The following is a 12,756-nucleotide window of genomic DNA, read 5'->3' as shown; positions in this document are numbered from 1 at the left end:
ATGCGACCTGTACTAGCGTCTGCACTGGTGTTGCAGACACTGACTGAGTGGGCAAAACTTTTGCACTGCAAATTGGGAGAGCAAAAGGCCTCCCCTGTCTGCATGGAACTAGCAGACCAACTAATGCAAGGCCTTAAGTATGTTTGTGACGTGGCCCGGGATACTCTCCCCCTGTTATCCAGGGCTTCAGTGTCAGCTGTGGTGCTGAGGCGCCTGATTTGGCTAAAATGCTGGTCTGCTGACCAGGCATCCAAGAAAGCCCTGACGGACATTCCCTTCTTTGGCGACCGGCTCTTTGGAGCTTCGTTGGATGACATTATTAAAAATGCCACGGGTGTTTAGAGTATACTACTCCCAGAGGCCAGGAAGGCTAAGGAGCCACGCCGCAGGCAAGGGCCCTCTTTCCACTCTACAAGCGGCTTTTTCGTCCACCCGGTGCTTCGACAAAATTTTCCCAGCCCGACAGCATGTCCACGGATGGTCAAAAGCGTCCCTGGAACCGCAAGCCTGCGAACAAAAATGCTACCGTATGAAGGTTTGCCCCCACCCACCTATCGGGTGGGGGGTCGCTTTCAGGAGTTTGTAGCTCAGTGGACCTCCAGCATACCTGCGTCCCCGGTTCGCCAGGATGCCCTGTTAGGGGCAGTGAGGGACTTGCTGAATCAGGGGGTGATTGTACCAGTTCTGGATTCAGAACGCTTCCAGGGGTTCTACTCAAACCCGTTTGGACGTACTCCTGCCTTCTTGGGAACCACAATCTTAGACTTGAAGGCCCTCAATCACTTTGTAAAATTGCAGAGGTTCAGAATGGCATCAGTTCACTCAGTAGTCGCTGCACTCCAAGGGGACTCCCTGGCGTCCTTGGACATCCAGGATGCGTACCTGCACATACCCATATGCCTTCAGCATCAAAAATGTCTGCGTTTGGCAGTTGGGGAAGCCCACTACCAGTTTGTGGCTTTTCCCTTTGGCTGGGCATCAGCCCCCCAAGTCTTTGCCAAAGTATTGGCGTTTATGTGACAATGCGGGATCGCGATCATGGGTTATCTAGACAATCTCCTCCTGAGAACATCTCCCGCCTCAGAATTAGAGGAGGATGTGGCGATCACCATGCAGACTCTGCAAGAATTTGGGTGGCTGTTGAACCTAAGGAAGTCGGTGATTGTACCGACCCAGCGTCTGGAGTACCTAGGTTTACTATTGGACTCCAGGGAAACGAGGGTCTTTCTCCCCTCAGACAAATTGCAGACTCTTGGATCTGCGGTCAAACTACTGATGAACCACAAGGGGTCGTCGCTCCGCTTTTGCATGCGAGTGCTGGAGCTCATGGTGGCCTCCTTATGCCCAGTTCCACACCAGGGTTCCTGCAGAAGGAGATCTTGATGAAATGGGACAAATCTCCATTGTCCCTGGATCGGCAGATCCAGGTGAGCCAGCCAGTCGGGGACTACCTGATCTGGTGGTTGGGGTCCCCGGTGTTTCAGTCTGGAAAATCGTTCCTTCCCCTGAACTGGATGGGGATCACTATGGATGCCAGTCTATCCGGCTAGGGTGAGGTGATGGGTATTCAGTCGGCTCAGGAAGAATCCAAGTTGCTTATCAATCTGCTCGAATTGAGAGCAATCAGGCTGTGTCTTCACACATGGTCGATGTGTCTTCTGGGGCGTCCAACCAGGATACAGTAAGACAACGCCACGGCTAGGACCAAGGGGGAACAAGAAGCTCAGCCGCTGCTTGGAAGGTCGCTCACATACTTCGGTGGGCAGAGCGACACGTTCTGGCCCTGTCGGCCATTTACATCCCGGGGTGGAACATTGGCAGGCGGACTATTTGAGTCGGCAGATGCTAGACCCAGGAGAATGGGCATTGCATCCAGGGATATTCAGGCTGTTGTGCCTTAAGTGGGGCACACCAGATTTGGATCTATTGGCCTCCCGTCTCAATCGGAAGGTGCTAAGATTTGTGTCCAGGACAAGAGATCAGTGGGCAGACGCGTCAGATGCGCTAGTGGCTCCGTGGGATCAGTACCAAGCTGAACTACGCCTTTCCGCTACTAAAACTTTGCCACATCTGCTTCGCAGAGTGGAAGCCAAGGGGATTCCAGTAATCCTGGTTGCCCCATATTGGCCTCAGCAACCCTGGTATGCAGACCTGGTGCGTCTGGTGCCAGACACTCGATGGGGATTGACGCTGCAAGAGGACCTCTTATCTCAAGGTCCAATCTTTCACCCTGCTTTACCATCACTGGCTTTAACGGCATGGCTATTGAGAGCCAGGTGCTGAGGAACCGAGGTCTGTCGGACTCGGTGTTTCCAACTATGTTGAGGGCGCGGAGATCTTCTTCATGGAAGATATACCATCGTACCTGGAAGGCCTATATCTCCATGTGTGAGGAGAAAGGATGGCATCCGCGCTCCTTTTCTATATCCATGATCCTGCTGTTTCTTCAGCAAGTAGACCAGAGGTTGGCGTTAAGCACCATTAAGGGATACATTTCAGCCTTGGTTCTTTTTTTTTTTTTTTTTTTTTTTTTCAGCGACCCCTGGCGTCTAGCTCATTAGTGAGTACCTTTGTTCAGGGGGTACGACATGTAGTCCCTCCGGTGCGTCCACCATTACCTCCGTGGTATTTGAACCTGGCTTTGTCGGTGTGTCAAAAGCCACCGTTTGAGAATATCAGGGAGATTCCCTTATTGACCCTTTCACAGAAGGTGGTTTTCCTAGTGGCCATAACATCAGCCAGGAGGGTTTTGGAATTTGCGCCTTGTCCTGCAAGTCTCATTATCTGGTCACCCACAGGGATAAGGTGGTGTTGCGTCCGCACCCATCCTTTCTACCCAAGGTGGTCTCGGCTTTTCACATCAATGAGGACATTGTATTGCCATCGCTGTGTCCTAAGTCGAAGCACCCCAAAGGGGTGGCTCTTCATGCTCTCGACGTGGTTAGGGCTCTAAAAGTGTATTTGTCGGCCACAGCTCCCTTTCTGAAGTCAGACTCGCTGTTTGTTTCGGTGGCTGGTCCAAAGAAGGGTATGGCAGTCTCGTCTGCCACTATTTTGAGGTGGATCAGACTGATTGTAGTACAAGCTGACGCCTTGAAGGGGCAGGTGCCCCCCTTTCCGTTCACGGCCCACTCTACAAGGGCAATCGGAACGTCTTGGGCCTTCTGACATCAAGCGTCGGTTGCGCTTAGGTGTGTAAGGCGGCGACCTGGTTGTCTGTCCATGCGTTTACCAAGTTTTACAAGGTAGACGTCAGTGCATCGCTGAAGCCTGTTTTGCAGGCGACCGTGTAGTTGCAATTGAGAGTTTTTCCTGGTTTTCCGATAAAAACGCAGTATTTTTGTTAATGCACTGTTGCATTACTTCTGCAATGTTGCAGTCTTGGGGATCACTCCTGTTGAGAATGCCCGGTTATATGGTGGTGTTTTTCCACACACTGCTTTTTTTTGGGGGGGGGGGTTTAGTTTCACTAGTTCCCACTTGCCATAGTTTCATAGTTAGTAAGGTTGAATAAAGACACCAGTCCATCCAGTTCAACCTGAGTGTCTACAATAGACCCCATCCCTGTACATTGCACACTCACATTGGTCCTTACCCTCAAGGCGCCCACAATCCAAGGTCCCTATTCATATACTAGGGCCAATTTTGGACAGAAGCCAATTAACCTACCTGCATGTCTTTGGATTGTGGGAGGAAACCGGAGTACCCGGAGGAAACCCACGCAGGCACAGGGAGAACATGCAAACTCCAGGCAGGTAGTGTCGTGGTTGGGATTTGAACCAGTGACCCTTCTTACTGCTAGGTGAGAGTGCTAACCACTACACCACTGTGCCGCCCAACCACTACACCACTGTGCCGCCATGTTGGATGACGTTTTTATGCTTTTTTTCCCACCCCTCGTTTGGCACTGCTTGGGGGCGTCCCATTTAGTTACAGAGAGGAGCTTTGTCAGTCGATGAATATAAGAGAAAATATGATTTTTGTACTCGCCGTAAAATCCTTTTCTCTGTAATTCACCGACCGACACAGCACCCACCCCTCCTTTTCTCTACGTTTTACTGCTTGACGTACTGAGTCTGCTGGGGCAGCAGGGAGGGTTGTTGGCACAGGGCGGCGGTACTGAAAGTTCTGTGTATTGTTACAATTTTGCCTAGTTCTCCTAATGGCAGGCTAACAAACCCATTTAGTTAGAGAGGAGCTGTGTTGGTTGGTGAATTACAGAGAGGGATTTTATGGTGAGTGGAAAAATCCTATTTTTTGCTCTGGACACCTGGGAACTGACACAGGCACCTGTAAAATCACGGCGCAACACTGTCGGGGTGGTGAGTCCTGCGGTGGGGACCCCTCAGTCTGCAGAAGCTAGGAGGGTGGGATTGAGCACCTGTTTTAAGTCCCCGAGGGTGGCTCAAGTTAACGACTTGCCAAATGATGGCGGCAAAGTGGTTTCAAAATCCTGACTGGACGTCATAGACCGGGGTCGCACGCATCGTGGCGATTGTTGTTGCGGGGTGTCAGTCTCATACCCCGCAACTTTGATCTTGGCAAAGAGTCTCCGATGAGTGTAAATAGGAAGAGCCGGTGATCGCCTTTTCCTCACTCGCGTCTGTCAGACACGAGTAGAGGAGAGCCGATCGGCTGCTCCTCTGACAGGGGGATCTGTGCTGATCGATTATCAGCACAGCACCCCCCCCCAGGATGCCCACACTGGACCACCAGGGATGCCCAGCACCAGGTATGCCATCCTAGACCACCAGGGATGCTAGTCAGTGCCACCAATGGATGCCAATAGGTGCCCACAATGGGCATCACTGATTGGCATACATTGTTTGGCACTGATTGGCATCCATCAGTACAATACAATGCCGCCTTATCAGTGCCCATCCGTGCCGTCCATCCGTGTCGCCATATCCGTGCCGTCCATCCGTGTCGCCATGTCTGTGCCGTCCATCCCTGCCGCCATATCCGTGCCGTCCATCCCTGCCGCCATATCCGTGTCGTCCATCCGTGTCGCCATATCCGTGTCGCCATATCCGTGCCGTCCATCCGTGTCGCCATATCCGTGCCGTCCATCCGTGTCGCCATATCCGTGCCGTCCATCCGTGTCGCCATATCCGTGCCGTCCATCCATGTCGCCTATCAGTGCACGGATCCGTGCCACCTATCAGTGCCCATCCGTGCCACCTATCAGTGCCCATCCGTGAAGGGGAAAATTTACTTATTTACAACATTTTGAAACCAAAAAATTTTTTTCCAAAATTTTTAGTCTTTTTTTTATTTGTTTAGCAAAAAATAAAAACCGTAAGAGCCGGTTCACACTGCGGGCGAGGCGACACGACTCGCCTCGCTCTCGCAAGTCGCCCCCGTTCTGTACAATGGAACCGTTCTGAGAGGAGCGACTCGAGTCGCTCCGACTCAGAAAAAAGGTTCCTGTACTACTTCTGGGCGACCTCGGGGCGACTTGCATTGACTTCTATACAGAAGTCATCTGCAAGTTGCCGCTGAGGTCGCGGCAGGTCGCGGCGAGGCAAGTCGGTGTCGCCTCGCCTCGCCTGCAGTGTGAACCGGCCCTAGAGGTGATCAAATACCACCAAAATAAAGCTCTATTTGTGGGAAAAAAATGATAAAAATTTAATTTAGGTACAGTGTAGCATGACCGCTCAATTGTCATTCAAATTGTAACAGTGCAGAAAGCTCAAAATTGGTCTGGGCAGGAAGGTGTTTAAGTGCCTGGTATTCATGTGGTTAAACAAAGTAACCACGATCCCGGTAGAGGGGAATCCTGCATTTAAGGACCCTACCAGCAGGAAGGCGGAGGCAGTGGCCAGTTCCTTGTTTTACTGTAGTGGGGTCAGTCATACGACCAGTACTGGCCACAGCATTAGTGTTGCAGACACTTGCTGAGTGGGCAAAACTATTTCACCGTGAGTTGGAGAAGCAGCAGGCCTCTTCTGTCTGCATGGAACTGACAGACCAGTTAGTGCACAGCCTTAAAGAGGTGCTGTACCTTTAAAAAAATTAAGTCAGCTACAAATACTGCAGCTGCTGACTTTTAATAAATGGACACTTACCTGTTCCAGGGTCCAGTCATGTCGGCAGCAGATGACGAGCAATCACTAGTCTCTCGGCTGCCCCCGCCGCCATCCTCTCTCAGGGAATCGGGAAGTGAAGCATTGCGGCTTCACTGCCCAGTTCCCTACTGCGCATGCGTGAGTCGTGCTGCGTGCCTCCACTGGTCCCTGCTGTGTCCTGTGAACGGTTTCCCTGCGGCTAGCTTGTCCTGGAAGTGGGTGCAGATACCAGGATTATACAGGTATCTGCACCCTCCTCCCCCCTAAAAGGTGCCAATTGTGGCACCGGAGGGGGGGAGGGTTCCAATGAGCGGACCTTCCACTTTAGGGTGGAGGTCCGCTTTAAGTACATCTGTGATGTGGCCCTGCATACGCTTCCCTTCCTCTCCAGGGCATCAGTGTCCGTAGTGATGCTGCGGTGCCTGATTTGGCTGGTCTTTGGACCAGGCATCTAAGAAAGCCTTGACAGATCTACCCTTCCATTGTGAGTGGCTATTTGGAGTCTCGGATGACATTAAGAATGTCACAGGTGGGTAGTGCACCTTGCTCCCACAGTCCAGGAAGAGTAAGAAGCCACGCCGCAGTCAAGGACCCTCATTTTCTGCTCAAAATAGCCTTTTTTTTTTTTTTTTTTTTCGTCCGGCTGGGACTTCAGAAAAACGCTCCTAGTCCAAAAGGGCCACTACTGAGGGACAGAAGCGTCCCTGGACTCACAAGCCAGCGAGAAAGTGTTTCCGCATGAAGGTTTGCCACCAGTCACACGGGTTGGGGGGGTCGCTTTTGGGAGTTTGCAGCCCGGTGGACCTCTCGGGTGCCTGACCAATGGTCTGCAAACTGATTTCATCGGGCTTCACGATAGAGTTCCTCTCTTGGCTACCAAACAGATTCTCCCCCACCCCCCAGGAGGCCCTGTTGGGGGGCAGTAAGGGACCTGCTAAGCCGCAGGGTGATAGTACCTGTAACAGGTTTCAGGGGTTCTACTCCAATCTGTTTTGAAATACCCCTTCCTTTATGGGGACTACAATCTTGGACCTGAAAGCCCTCAATTGCTTTGTGAAAATACAGAGGTTCAGAATGCAATCAATTCGCTCCGTAGTCACTGCACTCAATCAGGGATACTCCCAGGACGCGTGCTTGCACATACCCATATGCCTCGGGGTTTCTGCGATTTTGCAGTATTAAAGGAGGATGTGGCGATCACCATGCAAACCCTGCAGGAATTTGGGTGGGTGTTGAACCTAAAAAAGTCTGTGCTTGTGCCAAATCAGCACCTGGAGTACCAAGGCTTACTGCTGGACTCTGGAAGCAAGAGTTTTTCTCCCTTCTTTATGAACCGCAGGTGGTCGTCGCGCTTCTGAATGCGAGCCCTGGGGCTCATGGTGGCCTCCTTCAAGGCGGGGCCATATGCTCAATTTCGCACCGGAGTCTTGCAGAAGGAGATATTGACAAAATGGGACAAATCTCCGTTATCCCTGGATCAACAGATTCAGGTGAGCCAGTTAGTCAGGGATTCCCTTCTCTAGTGGCTGAGATCTCCGTCACTTCGGTCCAGGAAGTTGTTCCTACTTCAGTATCGGACAGTAATTACAACAGATGCCAGACTGACCGGCCGGGGTGGAGTACTGGGACTACAGTCGACCCAGGGCCTCTGGTCGAGGGAGGAATCCAAGTTGCTCTGAGCGATCAGGCTATTCCCCTCCACATGGTTCATGAGACTAAGAGGGCGTCCGATCAGGATCTAGTCAGCCTTGGCGTATGTCACTCACCAAGGAGGAGCAAGAAGCTCGGCTACAGCCCTGTCGGCCATATACATCCCGGGAGTAGAAAACTGTTAGGCAGACTATCTAAGTTGCCAGATGGACCCAGGAGAGTGGTCATTGCATCCGGAGGTGGTCAGCCTTCTGTGCCTGGGGTGGGGCACACCAGACGTAGATCTCCTGACCTCTCAGCTCAATTGAAGGGTGCGGAGGTTCGTGTCCAGGGCAAGAGATCCTTGGGCGGACACGCTGGTGGCTCCATGGGATAAGTACCGACTGATCTGCGCCTTTCCTCCATTAAAACTATTTCCACGTCTGCTCTGCAGAGTTGAGGCCAAGGGGGATCCCAGTGATACTGGTACGCCGACCTAGTACGCCTGGTGGTTACCGATGCGAGAAGAGGTCCGATTCTCCATTCTGCTTTACCATCGCTAGTTTTAACAGCATGGCTGTTGAAAGCCAGGTGCTAAGGAACCGAGGCCTGTCTGACTATTTCAACTATGTTGAGGACACGAAAATCTTCTCGGAAGATATACCACCATACGTGGAAGGCTTGTATCTCCATGTGTGAGGAGATGGGGTAGTGTCCGTGCTCTTCCATTTCCAGGATCCTGCTGTTCCCTCAGTGAGGAGTAGACCAGAAACTGGATTTAAGCACCATCAAGGGAACAGATGTCAGCCTTGGTTGTTTTTTTATTTATTTATTTTTATTTTTTTCAAACGACCCCTGGCGTCTCACTCTCTGGTGAGCACCTTTTAAACAAGGGGGTCCGGCATGTAGTCCCTCTGGTGCATCCACCCTTGCCTCCATGGGATCTGAACCTGGTGCCATTGGCGCTTCAGAAACCGCTGTTTGAGAACATCAGGGAAATTCCCTTGACTCTTTCTCAGAAAGTGGTCTTCCTAGTGGCCATTATATTGGCCAGGAGGGTTTCGGAACTGGCGGCCTTGTCTTGCAAGTCGCCCTATCTGGTTATCCACAAGGATAAGGTGGTGTTGTGTCCGCAACAGTCTCTTCTACCGAAAGTGGTTTCGGCTTTTCACCTCAATGAAGACATTGGGTTACCATCTGTGTCCTAAACCGACACATCCTAAGGAGGTGGCCCTCCATTCCCTGGACATGGTCCAGGCTTTAAGGGTTTATCTGTCTGCCACGGCTCCCTTCTGGGAGTCAGACTTTTTTCGGACCAGCTACTGAAATGAACACACAGACTGGTGATCTCGTCGTCCACCATTTCCAGGTGGATCAGACAGATCGTGGTCCAGGCACGCGAGTGACGTCATGGGAGGCTTCGTCGAATGCCAGCGGCAGGGCAGCGAGACCCACTGAGAAGATGGATGCTCCAGACTACAGGGGACAGCGGTGACTTCGCTGGCTCCTGTGTCAGCTAAGTGACACATAATGGACTACTATGCGATGCATAGTAGTCCATTATGCTTTACCTTTGCAGGGAATCAGAGGAAGTAAGCTCATCGGGGGTTTACTTCCTCTTTAACATGATGGTCTCCTAATTTATATTGAATTACAATTTTTAAGATATATATATGTGTGTGTGTGTGTGCGCGTGTGTTTTATATATATATATATATATATATATATATATATATATATATATATATATATATATATGTGTATATATATATATATGTGTGTGTGTGTGTGTGTGTGTGTGTGTGTGTGTATATATACATTTTTCACACTGAATGTATTTATTGCACAATGTTTGTTTCCAAGTTGTTCATTGTGAATGTTACACTATATGAAACCTATCATAAAACACTGGAGAAATCTCACAACTGTATATAAAATGTTTCCCTAATTTTGTTTAATCTTAGTGCAACAAGCTTAAAGAGGAGATCAACAAGATGAAAGACATTTTGGCTAGGAAAGATCAAGAAACTGGAGAGAGTATAAGGCAAGCTTCATCATCTCTACAGCAAGCATCATTAAAGCTATTTGAAATTGCATACAAAAAGGTAAAGTTGGAAAAAATATCAGTTTTCTTTAGCATCAGGTAAGAGGAGCTATGGTCTAGACCGATGGTATTTTTATTTTTTTCTTAGTTTTTAAGGTTGTTCCTCTTCCTCCTTATATTCCAAAATCAAAACCCTAGCAGCTTGTTTTTTCATGTTTTTAAAAAAATGGGAAGTAAAGCTGGCCGAGCAATGAGCAAAACTACAAATTGTTCAAATGAACTGGACAAAAATTGCTCTGTGGGTGGCCCTGCCAGAAGCCTGAGATATTTGGATGTATATGTTTGGATATTCCTCAAATCACTATATGATTGGGATTCATCCATCTGTGCGCTGTTAAAAAATAAAATAAAATAAATCGTAACCCTCTGTGGGAATCCGTTTAAGGAAGTCCACTTGCAAGTGTTACATGTTAACCCTAATTATCGGTGTGACAAATTCTAAATGGTGTCGTTGGCCTTAAAGACCTCCAAAAGAATGGCCACTTAAAGTTTGTGAGGAATTGGGTTTATGATGTAAAACAAAGTAAGTTATGCAGCCTGTTCGAATCAATCCATAACGGACCTAAATCTTTTACTGATTGTTGGGCTGATTACAAATATTAGCTTAATTTACCTTCGTTCTAATTTTCCATGTGTTTTCTGTCCATGGTACCAGATGTTTTTGCCCTGCAGTAAGTAGACCGGTCCCCTTGCCTCCCCACTGTAGTTTACCTTTGTTAGGCAGATGTAACCACAACAGTACAAGCAAAGCTTTGAGAGAGTTTTGTAACATTAGACTGCATCCACACAGGTGTTTAGCGACACTGTAAATCCCAGTGGCAAGAATCTAATGCCTGCAGCTACATAGTTCGTAGTTCGTAAGGTTGAATAAAGACACCAGTCCATCCAGTTCAACCTGAGTGAGTGTCTACAATTATCCCTATCCCTGTACATCACACACTCGCATGATGCAGAAAGCTGTGGCTGCCAAGCCCGTACATCACAATGACAGGCTGATGGCAGCCAAAGCTTTTCATAACTCTTCACACAGCCAAAAGTTACCTGTAGGAATCGTGGCTGGATGCACACAGTGGGGTAAGGGGGATGGGCTTTACTAAAACTGGAGCATACAGAATTTGGTGCAGCCATTCGTAACCAAAGAGCTTCTAGGGTTTGTCAAAGCTTGATTGAAAAAGTTGGTGTTAGAGCACAGCTGCACCACATTCTATGTGTTCCAGTTTTAGTAAATGTACCCCAGTGTGTAGCTTCCTGTAGGAGAGAAGGAAACTTGTGCTCTTTTACATGGGAGATACCAAAAAAACCGAGTGATGGCATTGCAGGCACCTACAGTCATGACCAAAAATATTGGTACCCCGGCATTTCTGCCAGATGATGCTCCACTACGACCAGAAAATGATTGCAGTTACAAATGTTTAGGCGGTCTCTGGTTCGTGTTATAATTGGTATGACAAAAAAATGTGGAGAAACCAAAAAGCCGGAACTGACGCATTCCATGCAAAACTCCAAAAATGAACTGGACAAAATTATTGGCATCTTCTCAAAATCGTAATAAATAGTTGCATTCCAAATTTATGGTCATGACAATGTAGATTAACAGATATCACATGCCGGGTTGTGTGTTTTTGTTAACTGTGTTTAATTCTACCTCTGGTGAAAAATGGTTGCAAATAAACATCCAAACTGTTTCATAATCATGTTGAGTCTTTATCCATGTGGTGGATATTTTTTATTTATTTTTTATGTAGGGTAGAGTTGGTGTGCAAACAAGTACTTGTATTTCTGAACTGCAAAATAAGACACTTTTTTTGTTTTTCAGATGGCATCAGAGAGAGAGGGTTCTGGAGCTGGGGAGCAAAAAGAAGAGCAAAAAGATAAACAATAAATTAAAAGAATAAAATATGAAATAGAGGCTTGGGAGAGAAGTGTTTAATGGATGTCCTGAGCAAAAAATAGTCTAAGTCAATTGTTCTACTGTGTTTTTGCAGTACTTTTATATATAATTTTCTTTATGATGTTGAGTAAAATGTATGTCTACAGTTTTTGCTACATAAAGAAAAATCGGTGGACTTTGCCTTTGTGTTTTTTCTTTTTTCTTCTTTTTCATGGATCACCTGAAAAATTATTTTATACTGTCTGTTGTAATTTACCACACCAATAAACTACTGGCTTAGCTATTTAAGGCTTTTTAGGTTCTAAGTTCTTCCAAAGAAAAACAAATTTAACTTTTCTCAACAAAGGTTCCATGGAATGCTTGCTGTTCTGATGTTACTAGGGGTTTCTTGTAGTGAGCAGTGATGGATTGGTCTCCCACCTGATGCCCGCATAGCTCTACCACCAGCCTCCATTTTGCAGGGTCAGTAGTACAGGACCAGCAGAGCCTCTCCTATAGTCTCTTGCATGGAACCACTAAAACCAGGTTTCTTTATTCCAGCATTCATTGAGGGGCTCTAGTTCTAAAATAGAGCTACAGCTAATTGTATGCTATGCACAACTGAAAAGCAGACCACTCACTTTAATGGCTATATAGACCTCTACACCTGATTCTGCTCAAGAGCCCAGTTTTACCTTGGTTTCCTGAGAAGGTAGGACCCCTCTCCAGCTCTGCTCTATTAAGACTTCTACCAAAAGCTGATGGTAGTTTACTGGCAAATTTTGAGTCTGTATAGTCTCTCCAGAAGCTTAGTGCAGTGTCTTCATTGTTTCAGATTTGGTACTACATACTCTTCACTGCCTTATACTATATCACAACCTCTGTAATACCTTGGGAACCGTACCTGGACCCTATGCTGTGAGGACCACCTCTAACCACTTGCCGACCAGTTGCTGCAGTTTTACTTTGGCAGAATAGCACGGCTGGGCGAAACGACAATGTACGTCGCTTCACCCTGTGGCCACTAGGGCAGAGTGCCCACGATCACTTGTGACACACTGAGAACTGGGTTCTGTGTGTGTAAA

At 48.1% G+C, this 12,756-nt stretch overlaps 1 protein-coding gene across 1 annotated transcript in view; it reads left to right on the top strand.

Moving 5' to 3' along the window:
- HSPA9 (heat shock protein family A (Hsp70) member 9) overlaps positions 1-11,872 on the top strand; it is a 299,396-nt gene extending 287,524 nt beyond the window's left edge. Inside the window, exons 13-14 of the mRNA XM_077473881.1 lie at positions 9,662-9,802; positions 11,618-11,872. Of these exons, the coding sequence (XP_077330007.1) occupies positions 9,662-9,802; positions 11,618-11,683 (207 nt within the window). The 3' untranslated portion in view covers positions 11,684-11,872. The remainder of the gene's footprint in view (positions 1-9,661; positions 9,803-11,617) is intronic.
- Positions 11,873-12,756: the final 884 nt, after the last annotated feature.

Source organism: Lithobates pipiens, unplaced genomic scaffold (genome assembly GCF_037356315.1).
Source record: "Lithobates pipiens isolate NorthernLeopardFrog02 unplaced genomic scaffold, aLitPip1_a1.2 Scaffold_8, whole genome shotgun sequence".
NCBI lineage: Eukaryota > Metazoa > Chordata > Amphibia > Anura > Ranidae > Lithobates > Lithobates pipiens.
The sequence above is the reverse complement of the archived record's forward strand: the minus strand, read 5'-3'. Positions and strand labels throughout refer to the sequence as shown.